General features: G+C 45.4%; 1 protein-coding gene across 1 annotated transcript in view; it reads left to right on the top strand.

The window, feature by feature from the left end:
- LOC144683497 (calcium/calmodulin-dependent protein kinase type 1B-like) overlaps positions 1-17,800 on the top strand; it is a 37,215-nt gene that overhangs the window by 10,663 nt on the left and 8,752 nt on the right. Inside the window, exons 5-9 of the mRNA XM_078546557.1 lie at positions 2,481-2,604; positions 4,688-4,763; positions 8,461-8,573; positions 11,822-11,900; positions 14,723-14,810. Coding sequence (XP_078402683.1) covers positions 2,481-2,604; positions 4,688-4,763; positions 8,461-8,573; positions 11,822-11,900; positions 14,723-14,810 — 480 coding nt within the window. The remainder of the gene's footprint in view (positions 1-2,480; positions 2,605-4,687; positions 4,764-8,460; positions 8,574-11,821; positions 11,901-14,722; positions 14,811-17,800) is intronic.

The raw sequence follows: 17,800 nt of genomic DNA, 5'->3' as shown, positions 1-17,800 counted from the left end.
GGTCAATCTGTGAGATGCAGGAAATCTACTTAAAAATAATTGTAACAACCTGTAAGCACAATTGCATGACAATGATAATCTGCCTGTATTTGGACTATTTCATATGTCCTGAATGAGACCCTGGTTCAAGTCATCATTAATCCAATTGACCAATTTTGAATAGATTTTTGTGATTGTTTGTATTGGTGTGAGTATTCTTGATAGGCTCTGCAATGGAAATATTTTCATATTGAGAGCACTAATGCCCAGAGGGGGCTAATAATCTTTTTAACAGTTGAAACTGTCACCGTGACAATACACCCTCTGCGCATAAGCATTGTCTTTGTATGTTCACAGTGCAGAGCAGGAACAGAGTCCCAGTCAGCCTAAGCAGAAGCTTAAAAGGGGAAATAAAATATAAAAAGATTACAGTTTTGCAAAGCCATTTCTTCTAATCTCTGTTACCATTGGTTTAAAATGAGCAAACCTTCAATGTACTCCAGTGCTGCCCTTAAAAAAAAGTAAAGTCTGCCTGCATCTACATCACCGTGCATCTTAGTATTTTAAAGACCTGAATCATGGGGACTAATTGATCAGATATCAAGATCTATGACAGGTTTTTTCTGAAGTAGATCTGGATATTCTCAATACAGAGGCAAAATACTGTAGATGCTGTACATTTGAAATGATAACAGAAAAAGCTAGAAACACTCAGTGAATCAGGTAGCATCTGTGGCGAGAGAAACAGAGTTAATGGCTGAAGTTTTACCAGCCTTTTGTGTTGGGCTAGGAGGCAGGAAGGCTGCAAAGTGGCACAGTTTGGCATTGGTCGGGTGGGCAGTGGTGGTGCCTCATATCTTCAATGCTGCCATGCCACTTTGCAATTAGTAGGAAAGTTGGCAGTTTGGCCGTCCCAATTAAACCACTGAGATGACCAATTAAGGGCCCCTTTCCCCCCTCATGTCAAGCTGTGCCATGTGGGGAGACCACCCAGTGAAACCTGGCAGCCTCCCACCAGGTTCTCTGCGGTGGGGGGGTGGGGGGGGTGGGCACTCCTCTATGGGTAATCTATGGTCCTTGGAAGAGTCCCCAGCTGGGCAATGGCTGGCTTCGTGGGAACGATGCTGTTGGCACTCAGTGACCCCCCATCCCAGTCCCTGGGGCCTTCCCCAAACCCTACTTACCTTTCATCAAAGGTGCCCAACTGCTGAGGTGCCCTCTCCCTGGTTTTTTTAAACAAAATTTGTTCATGGGATGGCCCCATCTCTCACTGGACTTCAGGGGGGCATTTAAGAGTCAACCACATTGTGGTCACATGGCAGCAGATTTCCTTCCCTAAAGGGCATTAGTGAACCAGGGTGCGTTTTTACAACAATCAGCAATGGTTTTTTTTATGGTCATCACCAGACTTTTAATTCTAGATTTTTATTGAATTCAAATTTCACCACCTGCCATGGTGGGATTCGAACCCAGGTCCTCAGAGCATTACCCCAGGTTGCAGGATTACTAGTCCAGTGATAATACCACTACCCCACCACCCTGTGTTGAAACATCAATGGCCACTGTTAGTGGTGGTGCCTCTGAGGCTGCTGACCTGCCGCCCTCTGATTGAGACAGCAGCAGCCACTCAATTGGCTTCCACCGGCAATATTCCTCCACGGGTCCTGCTGCCATCTGGAGCTCCTCCCCCCCCTTTTGCACTGGTGGTGGGACCTTTGCCACTCCCACAAAATTCAGCCCCGCATATCAGAAGTTTTGTCAGAGCGAATGAAAGACCATCCACTTGAAACTGAAACTCTGTTTTTCCACATACATTGAGTGCTTTCTGGATATTCTCAATTGAAATTCTGGTGGCCAAGGATCATGGCCCCTAAATTGACAATGTCAGCCAGAGGTGGCTAGTGTGGGAAATGGGATAAATGCCAGAATAGTAGGGGTTTCTTTTTTCTGAGGTTAGTTACTAAGGGACATTGGAAGGGCAAAATAGAGGGAACTTTATTGTACATCTAACTCTCCTACACCTGGCAGGGAGCGCCTGGTGCTGGTACTTGGTGCTTGAAATGTAAAGTGCTCCATTCTTCTGCAGTAACATCCCTTTTCTTGCTAAGCATAGAAGTCACATAGAAAAGAATTCCATAGAATAATCTCAATTGTGTCCCCTTTCAATTTGAATTTCGTCCAGGGAAACAAGTATAGCTCTACAATCCCTGTCCTCATAAAATCTTAAGACATTGTCTGGAATTTTATGGCCCTGTCGCAGCGGGCCATTCAAAAGTCCATTGACTTTTGGGGGACTGTAAAATCCTGCTGATGTGAAATTCCGTCCATGGGATATTCCTTATTCTTTTCTGAATCTTCTCCAAACCTTCAAGATCAATTTATTTTTGGAAGTATCCAATATTGCTAAATAAATATTATGATGTTCAAAATGTGGCCTCAGCAGTGATCCTAAAACAGTAGAGATTATAATACTATTAATAATGTTACAATTTCTCTCATAGCCTGAAAACCTGCTGTTCTACAGCCCTGAAGAAAACTCCAAGATTATGATCAGTGACTTTGGTCTTTCTAAGATGCTGGACATGGGTGTGATGTCCACAGCATGTGGTACACCAGGCTATGTGGGTAGGTGTGGATGTTTTATTAATTGAATTAATTTATGAGTAGGTAGTAAAACTTCAGTAGCTGCATATAGGCTGTTGTGATACCTAATGAAATAAGAATGTTTCATTGCTGACTCTGAGGGATTCATCACTCCAATCTTTAATAAATTTGGAAAATTTAACAGATTCTATCTGTTATTAGTTTTTTCTCAAGAATTAAGTCATTTTTAGAAAGAAAAAAGATTGCACTAATGCAGTATTTCCTCATGTCCTGAGGACATTTCAAGGTGCTTTACAGTCAACGAGTTGCTTTTGCAGTGTAGTTATTGTTATAGAGGCAGATGTTTACATGACACAAATGTATGAGCCAGACTCAGTTTACTAGACAGCTAGCGTCTGGATCGGATCAACAGCAACAGCATGATGTTCGATCCCTGCTGCAGTTGAGGTTGACTCGGGGCCTGCCTCCTCGTCCCTGCCCACTGTAAAAAAAATCGTGGCATTTTGTCATGGGTTGGTGAATAATCACCAAGGACCTGCCTTTGGGCAGAGAACTCAAGAGGAAGAAGATGAGCCTCATGTGGTCCTTCTGTTTGTGAGCTCTGTCTCTTTCCCATGTATTCAAATTGCCTGTACTGTGACTCCTGTTCTCTTATTTAGCTGAACTGTGACCTGTTGTCAACTGAACCGATTGGCAGTTATCGCAATTATGTATGAGGCACCTATAAATAGTGGTAGGGGGTTCAGCTAGGCACCATAGAGAGGAAGATTGGGGAACGGTAAACAGCAATTATAACCCAACAGCAAACACACTGGTGAGTCAGAGCTGTGCAAAACCTCATTGCCTTCCTGTGTGCACATTGTATTAAAATAAGACAGACTGTAAAATGGGACCTGTCTAAAGTCATGGGCTAGAATCTTCAGATCAGCGTGTGGGGGTTGGGGGTGGGTGGGGGGTGGGGGGGGTGGGGGGTTGGGGGGGGTGGTGGGGGGGGTGGGGGGGTGGGGGGTTGGGGGGGGTGGGGGGGGGTGGGGGGGGGTGGGGGGGGTGGGGGGGGGTGGGGGGGTGGGGGGGGTGGGGGGTTGGGGGGGTTGGGGGTGGTGGGGGGTTGGGGGGGGGTGGGGGGTGGGGGGGGGGGGGGGGGGGGTGGGGGGGGGGTGGGGGGGTGGGGGGTGGGGGGGTGGGGGGTGGTGGGGGGTTGGGGGGGGTGGGGGGTGGTGGGGGGGGGGTGGGGGGGGGGGCACTGAAGCATCATTTTGTTTCATTTCTGTTTCTTTACTTGAATAATATTGATAACATGATTAGGGAGAACAGGACTTGCGGAGTCACAGAATTTGATGGCATGAGTAGATGAGTTAGCACATGCCTTTTGAGTGATAGCAATGCTTACGCTAATGGACCCTCAGCCTCAGATTCAGTAAATACTTGGAGCTCTCCCAGTCGCATAATCAATATTCTCATTACACAAAAGTCTTGTTTATTTATGTTTTGCGTGTAGAACGCTCCTTAAGTGTCACACTCACCTCTTATAACACTCTCCCCATTACACTTTTTGATAACTGCCATATTGTTATAAAACAGTCTAATCTCAGACTCATAATGAGCAAAGATATGGGAGAGCTGGGCATTCAAATTGGCAATAAAATGGAAAGAAACTGAAAAAAAAAATTAAAGGTAATTAAAATTCTGTGCAATTGATTTTTAAAACGAGGTGTTAGTGCCTGCATTAATTCTTTAATTCTTTAAACTTGTGTCTATTGGATATTAGCAAGTTTCATATTGCTATCTAATGGACTTTGTCGTTATAATTAATCAAACATGCATATAACAAACACTAGCCAATGACGCGGGCTTACTCCCTGTACTGGCTGTGGTAATTCAGAGAGGTCTGTCTCTTCACCTTGCCTCATACTTGTGGAATGTGGCCCTCAAGCTATATAACCAATTGTCTCTCTGTCTCTCTAATGGAGACAGATGCCTATGGTCCTTTGTAGATGATTGCTAACTTCTTACTTACTTATTCATTTATAAGAAATCTATTCATTCTGTTTGTTTCAGTAGAAGCAACTCTTCAAAGGAACTAATGCATTTTATCTCTCTCAAGCCCCTGAAGTTCTTCGCCAAAAACCATATGACAAAGCAGTTGACTGCTGGTCCATTGGAGTAATTGCATACATTCTGTGAGTATCTGAATATATGTAAAGAGTTTTGACCTGATGTCCTCAGGAAACAACGTTGTGCACAAAAGAGAAATGAGCCATCTTCTCAGCTGGCCTTTGAAATTGCTGCATTGAAATTACAATCCTTGTATACAACAGGCTTTAAAGCCTCTAAGATCTTTAATTGCCAAGTCATTATACTCTTAATTTTCTCTTCAATATAATTACACTGGTCGCAATTGTGAAACTAAAAATCTTCCAAGTCTGACACCTTTCTTAAGCTAAACGAAACCTGTTTGATATACAGGACAGATCATTGACTCAACAACTACATGCTGAATACACTTTAAATGCAGACATTTACAGTGAGCTTTCAAAATCCAGCCTTTTGTTTATTTACCAACATGTCAGTGATCTTTCTTAGAATGCTGGCTGTGGTACAATGGGCAGAATCGTCCAAGAATTGCACTAAGTGTGGTAGCAGATGTGAAAAATAACGTTTTACCCTCCGGCCGCAATGGCAGCTTTTTGCATCGTATTGTCCGCTTCCCAGCCTCATTAATAATGCATTCACAGGAAAAATGCTGATTATTGGTGGGCAGGCTCGGATTTGCCCACCATGCCGTGACCTCAGGCTTCCTCGCAATGGGCGCCACATTCAAAGCGCACCAGAACGCAGCCTACTTTGTGTCTTCAGACCAGAACTGCTCCAGGTGACAGATGGCCCTGAAAGGAAAGGTGATGGCAGCCTTCAAATTTAGTGACGACATCCAGGTCCTCACCTCCAGCGAAGAGGACACCTCCTCCATTGAAGAGCTGGAAATAAGCAGCCTGGAAGACCCGTCACAGCGCTTACCCACAGCCTCCACCAGCGCAGAGACACACACACCTTGGTGGGACCTAGATCTACAGCAGGCTCAGATTCACAACCTGGTGGTCACTGTATGGACATGCTTGTGCAGCAGGCGGTAAAGAAGGCAAATGGTATGTTGGCCTTCAAAGCGAGAGGACTCGAGTACAGAAGCAGGGATGTCTTGCTGCAATTATGCAGGGCCTTGATGAGACCATACCTAGAATATTGTGTGCAGCTTTGGTCTCCTTATCTGAGGAAGGATGTTCTTGCTACAGAGGGAGTGCAGCAAAGGTTTACCAGACTGATTCCTGGGATGGCGGGACTGACATATGAGGAGAACTTGAGTCGGTTAGGATTATATTCGCTGGAGTTCAGAAGAATGAGGGGGGATCTCATAGAAACCTATAAAATTCTAACAGGACTAGGCAGGGTAGGTGCAGAAGGCGTCCATTCGGCCCATACTGTCTGTGCTGGTTCTCTGAAAGAGCATATCAGTTAGATCCACTCCCTGCCCTTTTCCCGTAGTCGTGCAAATCTTTTCCCTTCAGATGCTTATTCAATTCCAATAATGGAAAGAAGCCAAAATGAACTATGCTAACTGTGAAAAATAGTTTATTTGGATGTCAAAGGATTACTCAAAATAACAAGTAAAACAAAATTAGTACAGTGCATGTTCATCTGACGTCTCTGCTGCCAGAAATACTGTTTCACACAGAAATATGAACTTCAATGCTTTTGAAGTTTTCAATTTTGCTGTCTCTGTATAGCTTGTATTTCATTTTATCTGATGGAATATTTTAATGTTCTTTTCTAACATAAAAATGCGTTGTGAAATCATATTTAACATCAAAAAATATTTTTAATTTACTGGCTAAAAACCTCTAATTGAAATTTTTTTTGAAAAGACTAAAGCCACTTTCCAATGAGTTGGGATCACAGTCAAAGTTGGCTGCACATTTGCATCACTGCACTTTCTACATTCCAAAACCATTAAAATGGAGACAATGGGCAGAATTTTGCTCTTGATGGGCGGGCGTGCAACCGATCGCCGCCGCTGAAACTGGCCCCGCCGCCATTTTGAGTGGGCGGGCTAATTAAGTTCCGCCCAGCAGGACGCCCGACGGAAAGTGCTATGCGCTTCCTGTGCAGTGGGGGAAGAGATTCCCCCAACTGTCAAAGTGCGCTCTTCCGTGCATGCACGTGAAAGAGCGCACTGCTCCCTGAGACTAAGTGCTGTCTCAGGGAGAGCGCTGAAAGTTTTATAAACTTCAAAAATAGAAAAATAAAAAAATTATTAACATGTCCCCCTCATGTGACAATGTCACACGAGATGGGACATGTTAATAAATATCACATAAAGTTTATTAAAGTTTTTTAAAACAGACATGAAACCTCATCCCGCCAGTGGATGAGGTTTCATGTATTATCAGAAGCCCTCTGGGGCTCCTGGCCTGTCCGCCAGCCTTAAGGTTGGACGGGCAGGGCCTTTAATTGGCTTAATTATCCTGTCAATGGCCTCAATTGGTTCCCCCCGACGTCACCCCGCGTCATTTTCGCGTCGGCGAGCGGGCCCTGCCCCCAACTCGCCGATGGAAAAATTCTGGCCGGAGAGTTTAAGAAGAACTCACCACCACAGCTGCTATCTTCAGGAGAACAGATAAATTACCTGTCTATATCTTTAAACCACCTTGATGCTGACCCAGAAGGACAATCAAGTTCAACCTGAAGCCAGTGAAGCCACAAACCGTATATCCCCTTAACTTTAATGGACTTTACATTGCTTAATCTATTCTCCCACCCTGTAGTCGTTTCTGTGTGAAATGTGTGTGTGAGAGAAAGAGAGAGAAAGCCGGAGTGTTTTTAAAATTATTTTCTTAAACGTGGTTAAATGCAATAAAATCTTTGTTTTCAAAAGACACGAGGAAACCTGTTCATTTGTGTCTTTTATGGTCACAGCACATAAACAGTTGAACACACACTGAATTGGCAAGCATATCCTTTAAAAAAAACTGTTGCGGTCAAACGAGGAGTGGGAAAAGGGGGGAGCCATTTGACCCCTCCTCACCTGATTGTAACAAAATGTAAAGGTGACCCAGCAAACTACCCAGGGTCTTTTTAACCTTGAAAATAATGTTTTTAGCAAATGGTGTCACAAAAAATTGTTCCAGTTCCAGCCAAGGTGAAAACAAGCCTCTGCAACCTCAGTCACCTCCTTCAGATAGAGTCACATAATTCTGCAAAATTAGGACCACGTTCATATTAGAGATTTCAAGCTGGAATAATACTGACCCTCTTGCTGTGAAATCTATGTTGTGGTTCTGCAGAAATTCCTGTATGCCAGCTCTATAATTTACACGCATTTCATTGACAGATTTCTGGTTAGGTGTACCAACGAAAGCTAACAAGATGTTCAGAAAGAAATGCAGTTTATACAAGTTTACCAGAGCACGGATCTGATGTAGATGTAGATTGAGTTATAAGTTGGGTGCAGTGTGACATTGTGATACCAGTTCGGAAAATGAGAATATAAAACTAAGATTTAAGCTTGGGGTCAGGTGATAGGAGGTGGTATTTTAAACAATCATATCCAGCAGGAAGGTGCTGTGATTGGATCACGATTGAAATCAGTGGAAATTAAAATTGGGCGGAGTGTAAAACCTGGTACCTGATCCAATCCTATCTGTTTTTTGCTGGTGGGTAGGGGGAGCGGTGTTAGGTTATAATTCCCCCCCTGGATTTTGAACCATTAAACAGTTCCTTTCACAACATAACCAATGACTGACAGTATATTTTGTGACTACCATGGTCATGCTTCTGGAAATAACACAGAAAATTGAAACTAACAATTTTCTTTTATTTTTACAGGTTATGTGGTTACCCTCCTTTCTATGAAGAGACTGAGGCTAAACTGTTTGATCGAATTTTAAAGGCTGACTATGAATTTGACTCTCCATTCTGGGATGATGTTTCTGAGCAAGGTGTGTGAGCACTACAAGTAAAGGATGTTTATATCTTAATACACTGAATGACTGTGATCTCCTATCCCATCAGTGAAGGATATTTTGAATGGGGCTATAAAGATGAAGTTTGCAAATTATCCACAATGTGTTAAGATATATTCTGTCAGTACCATAGTTTCAGGAGTTAAACCTTTATTTAAATAATTTCATGAACATTCATTTGTATGTTGTGTAACTGACACTATACATTGACAATGCTCTCCTGTACCTATGAGAGTTTTACTGTCAGACTGCTTTGCTAGTGCCACCTGGGGCTTGGAAGAGTAAACTATGTGAGTCTCCTGCATTTCCCAGCCAATACCCCAGAGGACTGCAGATGCTTAGCCCGTGAGCATATTCATCACTGAGATTGATTCCCAAGACTGTCTAAAAATGTATCAAGGGGTATGGTGAAGGTGGAATTAAAGCAGAAAATTGGCCATCATCTTATTGAATGGAAGAACAGAACAGACTCAAGTTATCATATGACTTACTCCAGCGCCTATTTCTTCTGTTCTTATGCTAGTCAGCTGGCCTTCATGTTAACTAGCTGCTCTGTAGGGTCTGTTATTTCGAGCATGCGCATGGTAGATTGGCTAGTTGACATATGCGAAGTCCTGCCATCATGATATCGCATCATGATGATACCACTATCATTGGGGCAACACTGCCCCCAGAGCAGTGTATTTAGATGGACATGGAAGGCTGTTTGGCAGCAGTAAGGAAGATGCTGGAGAAAACTGGTCACCAGTCTCAAAATGACCAATAAATTTATCTTAATGTTGCCACCGGATGCATGAGACTTTCACTCTGAGAGCTGCTGCTGCAAAACAATATAAAAATGACTATGAGCTCTCTGTGGATATTGTGTGTGCTGTTCAAAGTTCTTCAGACTGCACACATGCAATAAGATCAAAACACCTGAATAGCACAAAACACCTGAATAGCACAACAACCCACCAAAAGTATTTCTGTTTTCAAAATAATTTTGGAATTTGACCATCTCATGTTTAGAAAACATTTGAGTGTAAAAGCAATGTATATTTCATATATGATATGATCACTTCTGGACAGGACAAAGTTCTGAGAACAGAATGGACAGGAACAGGTGAATCAAGATTTATTGATCCCATTTTATGGTGGCAATGTTGGTGAAACTGGCAGTGTTCACCATCATTACCCCACTGAAACTGGCAACAACTTTGAGAGTCCACACATGCGCAGAATAACATGTAAATCCAGAAGCTGCTGTCAGTGATTCTACGCTCCTTCAGAGCGTACGCTGTTGAGGAGCCACCCAGAGTGCAATCCCTAAGGAATCAGTTAATTGATGAAAACTTCCACTTTTATGCTATTATTCTCACTTTTAAAATGCTTGAGAAAGAATATTGCTGATTGACATATAACTGGGCTTTTAACAGCGTGCTAAGATCATAATTATTGGCCCTGAAAAGCTAATTCCATATTTGTGGAATTTCAAATTTATCCATTACAATAAAAAATTCACCGTTTTTTAAAAGGTTGTTTATGATATTCTAGCTTCCTTCTTAATTTAATCATAATTATTTATTTCACTATCTAAAATTTTAAATTAAAAATTAAGGATAATCAGTGCTTTTAACTTCCTGGTTTCCTGTCTGTCAGATTACTTCAATGTGATTGGCTGCTTACTGTCATCACTGCTGCTGGACGTTTGGAGATACTTTTGACTTGGCATCAAATTTAAACTGCCATCAGGAAAGGGGAAATTCATGCCGCAGAGACTGCTAGATCTCTTTTCGAGGTCATGGTTGAGTGCTGCTGACTGCAAAATCCAGCCCCTGTGTAATTGGAAAAGTGAAAAAGCCTTAAAACTGTTTGTACAGAGTATGCACTCTCCTTCAATGGAGGAGTGTGGTAGGGTCTATATACTTTCCAGGAGACTGCACTGAATTACTTAGTAATAGGGCTATTTGCTGATCGAGAAATGAACTGAAATACACTGAAAAATATCTAAATAATATAAAAGGATTAAAATCTCACTAAAGGATGTCAAAATTCAGAAATATTTGTTCTTTTTTTGCTGTAATATGGGCAACATTTTCCCACTGTGGGGGGGGGGGATGTGCAGGAGCGGGCATGGGCAGGTGGGTTCCCAATCGGCACCCCTGGTTGGGGGCGTGCCACCATTTTACATGGGCGGGCTAATTAAGGCCCGTCCAGTGTGACGTCCACCAGGAAACGCTATGCGCTCCCTATACGGCCAGGGGGGAAATTCCCTGAGCCGGGAGTGTGCTCTTTCGCGCATGTGCCCGAAAGAGCGCTCTCATCTCCCTGAGGCTAAGTGCTGCCTCAGGGAGATCGGCTCAGGTAAGAAAGTTTCAATAAAGAAGGGTAAAAAAAATTACATGTCCCCTCATGTGCCACTGTCACATGAGGTGGGACATGTCAATTTCTTTTATTTAGAGATTTCATACAAATTTTAATAACCTCATGAAACCTCACCCCGCCCGTAGATGAGACTTCATGTTTTTTCAGAAGCCCACTTGGGCTCCCATCCTGCCCTCCAACCTTAAGGTTAGACGGGCAGGTCCATTAAACACTTTAATTACTTTTTTAATGGACTTAATAGGCCTTTGACAGTTCGGTGGGCGCGCAGCCGATTCGGCTAAATGCCCGACGTCACCCCCCCCATCATTTTACGTGTTGGTGAGCGGGCCCCGCCCCCCGGAAGATACAGCCCTATGAAATCCCTGTTTGCCCTGTAGAATATATGCAAATAAAATGTCATTCGCTGATAAATAAATTTAATTTTAATCAGGACATTTATTTAACCACTTAACCAGTTTGGTCTGGAATTACCTCAGTGTGATTTACCTGCAGCTGCACCTTTTAGTTTAAAGAAGTATGTATATGTTGCTGGGCTCTGGAGGAAGATAGGCAGGAATTTCCTTGGTCTGTTCATTTCCATACCCATTGGGGCAGGCACTTCTGTCGTGATAAAAATCAAAGCGCTTATGATCGGATTTCTGAAGTGTGTTAACATACTAGAAAATGATCCATCTTTCCTCAAGTTGTTATTCCTTGAACTGTCTTTCCCAATACATTGGTAGAATGGTTTGAAATACAACAAAACACTGTCAATACGCTTTATTATTGAGATGGAAGATCTTAAAAGTGTATAAAATGATGCTGCCTTATTACCAACTACATTGTTTCCATTTCTCTTTCCTCATTTCCAAAAACAGCAAAAGCTTTTATCAGGCACTTCCTGGAGAAGGACCCAGCAAAGCGCTTCACTTGTGAACAAGCTCTACAACACCCATGGTAAACTATTACATGATGGCTTTGAACCTGCGCAAACTCTTTTAATTTCATTAAAGGCCAGCGAGAAAAAGAACTGTAGGGAAGAGAATACAGTAAAATTAATATCACATACTGTAAATGTAGAGCATTAACACAAGGCTTTCATTGATTAGAGCGGGCTCTGTGACTCTCAATGCTGCATGTGAATCATGGGCTTTCCCATTCAAATAAAAATGGTAGTGCAGAGTATTTAAATAGAATGTTTTAAGAATTCAGTGTGGAAGTGCAATGGTTCAGGTATCGGTCCAATTTAGAACTACACGGTTCACATCAACTGCATTTTGTGAGGAATTCCTGAAGCTCCACAAAGATTTGTATTTCTTAGGTGTGCTCCAGCATCTATGTAGAACACATTAATGAAATACAATGAGCCCCTCAAACATTTTGGGCAGAATTTTGCCCTCGGTGGGCGTGCGGGCCCCATCGGCTCAGCGGCGGGCGGACAGCTGACCCCCGCCACTGAAACGGGGCCCGCCGCCATTTTGAGTGGGCGGGCCAATTAAGGCCCGCCCAGTGGTCTGCCCGACAGGAAGCGCAATGCGCTTCCTGTGCGGGGCGGGGGAGGGATTCCCCATCTGTCAAAGTGCGATGTTTCGCGCATGCGCGTGAAAGAGCATACTGCTCCCTGAGACTAAGTGCTGCCTCAGGGAGATTAGTGACAGTCCAAAAAACTTTAAAAATAGAAAAATTAAAAAATTATTAACATGTCCCCCTCATGTGACAATGTCACACGAGATGGGACATGTTAATAAATATCACATAAAATGTATTAAAGTTTTAAAAAACTGACATGAAACCTATCCCGCCAGTGGATGAGGTTTCATGTATTATCAGAAGCCCACTGGGGCTCCTGGCCTGCCCGCCAGCCTTAAGGTTGGACGGGCAGGGCCTTTAATTACTTTAACTACCCTGTCAATGGCCTCAATTGGCCATTGCAGGTCGGCGGGCAGACAGCTGATTTCGCTGTCCGCCCACCTTCCTAAAAATTTAAAGGGACAAGGATGACGTCGGGGATTCCTCCTGATGTCATCCCGCACCATTTTCCCCTCGGCGACCGGGCCCCGCCCCCAAATCACTGACGGGAAAATTCAGGCCTTTGACTTTATTTGAAGGATGACACTCCGGGAAGACAGAGGAGTGGGGGCTTTGAGAATTTAGAAGTTGGTAAAACCGCTGGGGATAAAGTGTGCTGTGCAGAGAATGAAGAAGAGTGTAGGGAGGGCACCTCATGATCTCCCTTTAGTGTCACCTCCTGACAACACTGTCAGATTTGTTTGTCTTACTTTATTTCCGACCAAACTTGTTGCAGGGGTTTTGAGTGTGGTAATACTGCACGTGATGAGGTTTTATGGATGTTTTAACAATGATCTAGACAGTAGTGTGGCTACACAAAAAAAGAAATAGATAAGAAACAGCTGAAAAACTAAAGGAAGGAAAGGTATTTGCAGTGGGCTTGTGAACAACATTTAGTGGAAACCCTGACTCTGCCCTCAGACCAAATTAATGGTAAATGTTCCAAGAGGTTTCATCAATTCTCCAAATAGCACTGCCAAAATGTCTCTAGGAATAAGCCATGGGCTGAATTTTACATGGCCCCAATGGGCATGTTTCCTGCAGGGGGCACATAAAATGGCATGGGCACCCATCCCAACACCTCCCCACCCACCCCTGAGTTCACCCCCATAGATCGGCAGCCCGCCTGCCATATTAAAATGACCATTTAAGGTCAATTAGGCTTGTTAATAATAATACATTTGACGTAGGCAGCAGGGCTGGGAGCAGAAAGCCTGATTTTTTACCTCAAATGGTTAAAGGGCGAGAAGGAAAGGGAGAGTTGCTCTTAGAGGGCTGCCCTTTGGCGCCCCCCCCCCTTAGACTGAATCCCCCTTGCTTCCTACCCACACCCCCTCTGAAACCGCCCCCCCGCCCCCCCACTCCTCCCCACTGTCCCTAACGCTTCCAAAACCTCCCGGCCCAAGAACCAGACTTTGAGTCTCCGGTGACCCTAGGCCTTGGGCTCCTCTCTTCAGCTGCAGTCTCGGCAATGGGGGGCAGAAGACTCACTCAGCCCTCGTTAATGAGCCCCTCAGTGTTTTATTGCTGCAGGGCTGCTTGGCGCAGAGCCAGTCGGCTTCATGCCAATGTGGTTTCCTGGGGGAGGGGGGGGAGCGGAGGGGATGGGGGGGACGGGGGATAGGGGGGGAGGGGAGGGGAGTGTAGTGGGGGGGTGGAGTGGGGTGGAGTTGCGGAGGTGGAGTGGAGGGGTGGAGTGGGGGGGGTGGTGTGGAGGGGGAGGAGTGGGGGTGTGGAGTTGAGGGGGAGGAGTTGGGGGGGTGGAGTGGAGGGGGAGGAGTGGGGGGGGTGGAGTTGGGGGGTTGGAATGGAGTGGGGGAGTTGGGGGGATGGAGTGGAGGGGGAGGAGTTGGGAGGATGGAGTGGAGGGGGGAAGTGGGGGGGCTGGAGTGGAGGGAGGGGAGTTGGGAGAATGGAGTGGAGTGGGGGGGTGGAGTGGAGGGGGGAGTGGAGGGGAGGGGGGAGGAGGGGAGGTGGGGTGGCGGGGGGGAGTGGAGGGGAGGGTGGCAGCAGGGTGGGGGGTAGGGTTGGGGGCAGAGGGGAGTGCCATCTGCCTCCCACCGCTCCCATATTATTCGGCCCCATATGTGTGGGAGGAATGTTCATTTAAAAGAGGATCGATTGATTCTTGTTCCTAATGGTAATTTGATGCTTTGTGATCTCACACACCCACCTACCTGCTGAATTTGTTTCTCTTTGACTCTTGGCAGGATTGCAGCGAATACCAGTCCAACACGTGATATCTATCCTTCTGTCAGCGTTCAGATTATGAAGAACTTTGCAAGAAGTAATTGGAAGGTGAGTCCAGCTGGAATGTATTTCAAAACTGTTGTCAAACCTGCCAGTGCATTGGCCTTGCTAATTCAGTTACACAAAATTATTGCACGTATAATGTACACATTTTATAATTGTTATATTCTTTCACCCTGTATATTCAGTTGAGGAAATATTAAAATCAATATTTTGTTGTGTAATTATGGGCAGAATATTGCTGTGTGTGTGAGGGTGCCGGGCTTGACGTGCTGACGTGTATAATGACGCGATGATGTCGGGTGACCTCATCATGCGTCATTTTGATATTCTGTTCAGCGGGCGTGCACCGGAGGCGGCTGCGCGCCCACCGGACTGTCAACAGCCTATTATGGCCATGAAAACAGCAATTAAAGTTGTTCGCAACGCTGCCCGTCCAAGGTTGCGTGAAAGAGTGCGGGCTCCGACTCTCTCCCCGCCCCCCCCCCCCCCCCATCGCCTGCACAGGTAGCGCTGAACGCTACGGAACGCGTATTACACCGGGAGGGCCTTAATTGGCCTGCCCGTGTAAAATGGTGGCGCGCAGCCAATCACAGGTGGCGATTGGCTCTCCGCCCAGCCCACCCGACGTAGGTAAGACTGAGCCCTATATAAGCTGTGCAAAATAATAAACAGGTAGTCTCTCCAAATGGATCTTGTGATTCAGATTAGAAAGAATCCTAATTTACTCTAATTACAGCTTAAATATAGCACATGGAGAGTATGGAAAAGGCACAGCTTGGGTATTGGCGGCAAAATGAGTCTTATTGATGAACAAACAGTTGTGAATGGAAAAGGTCATTTTCGGTGCTCATAAAAAAGCTATACTTTAAAATCAAGGCTACAAGGATGAATCTTTTTAAAGCTCACCAGCTCAAACACTGTCATTTCAGTGGAAGATCCGTTTATGACTGCAAATGAAATTTCTAATGAATTCACAGCAACAAAATGGGAAGAACATCAAAGAAATTTGCCACTGTTTTACTTGGAGAAAGTTGTTTGAACAGAGGCAGCTCACCTGGGATTCTAGAAGGGCAAATTCACCGTAGAATTAAGAAACATGGGTCTGAATTTTACCTTCCCCTGCTAGCGGGTTTTTAGGCGGGGGTGGGAGGTGTGCATGAAATTCAAGGGACAGGGTCCCCTCCGGGTTCCTGCCCATCCCGAGCACACGGCGATTTTACTCTGGGGTGGGCAAGGCCTCAGATGGAAAGCCCGCCCTTTCCCCAGTTGAAGCCCTTAAGTGGCCAATTAATGGCCACATGGGGGCCGTTTCCCATCCAGCCTCAATTTTTAGGTTGGTGGGGAGATTAAATCTCTGTGGGGGAAGCCCGAAAGATATCAAAGTTACATCCAGGCCGGGAAGGGGGTGGGGTGAGCTCCTCCACTAGAAGGCCCCTTCTGAAGTCCCCCCCCACCACCACCTTAAGGTCTGGTGGCCTCCGGACCTCTCTCCCCACCGGCCTGTCCTCCCGAGAACCTGATCAATCCCCATGTGCCTCCCCCCCGCTGCAGCCTCTCCAGGCCTTCCCTACCCTCCCCTGAACTTACCTGGGCCTCTGGTTCCCAGACTTAGTCTCCGACGTCTTCTTGAACTTCCCTTTCTGTCCACTGCAGTGTATCACTGTTGGCCGCCAGCTCGCTAAGGCAGGACTTCCTCCCGGTGAGGGGTGGAAGTCCTGTCTGCAGCTAATTAATGCTTGTTGGAATGTAAATTGGCTGCGGGGCAGTCAGAGTTGGTGGGTTGTGTTCCCCGCTGACCCTTTGGATGGCAGGAAACAAAACCCCACCATCCTAAAAATTCATACCATGGAAATTTTAGCACAGAAGGAGGTTGCTGCACTGAAAATTTAGACCACTTTTGACAGCTGGTTTTACACTTTCCCTTCTTCCTGCTTTTTCCTGTACTACTTTACATTCCTATAAATTCAGTATCTTTTCAAATGCTGTAATCAATTTTGCATCATTCACCACTGGTGAAGATGTTTATTCCAATCACTCTGTAATATTATGTGAGAGTTTGTATTCAATTGGACTTTCCCCAGAGCCGCTCCTAATCCATTGCCATAATTTTGCCTGTAACACCCCCATTTACATGTGGAGTCTAGATTTCCATCAGACTTCCAGCGATGTTACGTAGAGCAGCTCTGAGAAAGTTCCTGGCTATAGATTTCAATAACTGTTATGCACCGTAATGACTTGATGTACCGGATAGGTTTCAACAAGGAATAGTTAACTTTATTACAAAGAGCTTTTCAGATGTTACATGTTTGAACCAGGTCCCAGCAGCGCCCCCCCACCCCCGCCCCCGCCCCCAGATTACTCACGCTTGGGGCTCATTGGTCAGAGCCTCCAGGAATAATCACGTGATCTTGATAGACAGTAGGAGACGCTATACCTTCAGTTACTACACGCACACGTTCTTTTTAAACCGATGCTGCCAGACCTGCTGAGTTTTTCCAGGTAATTCTGTTTTTGTTTTTGTTCTTTTTAAACTATGATTGGCAACAATGCCTCTTTTAGGGACGGCCCACCGCATTAGGTGCCACTCAGGCACTTAGCTGGACAGCTGCAAGCCTTCCCTGGGTTTAAAGACCCTGGGGGTGGGAGTCCTGCTTGCTGAGAGCTGTAGGCCAATCAGAGGCGAACAGCTCTATTGAACAGCAGCACCACCAGGGAGATGATGGCTGTTGCCAGTGGGACACCCACCCATAGCCTAGGATCATCACTGGATTGCAGTGAAGCGGGGGGTGGGATGGCCACGGGGGAGAGTGGGAGATCTGTCAGCAGCAAGGGCAGGGGTGTGGCTCTCAGTAGCCCCCCCCAACCCTCCCTTCCTGATGCTGAGTCCCTCGATCAGGCAGAGTGCCTTTGAATGAAGGACCTCCCTGGGAGCCTGCAGGCAACCCCACATGTGTTTGCTTGACATGCCTCTTGAATGGTGAGAGTCCCCTCCTCATTGCTGGGTTAGTACCAATGGTGGCAGGACGAGGCCCTTG

Source organism: Cetorhinus maximus, chromosome 8, assembly GCF_964194155.1.
Source record: "Cetorhinus maximus chromosome 8, sCetMax3.hap1.1, whole genome shotgun sequence".
Classification (NCBI taxonomy): Eukaryota; Metazoa; Chordata; class Chondrichthyes; order Lamniformes; family Cetorhinidae; genus Cetorhinus; species Cetorhinus maximus.
The sequence above is the reverse complement of the archived record's forward strand: the minus strand, read 5'-3'. Positions and strand labels throughout refer to the sequence as shown.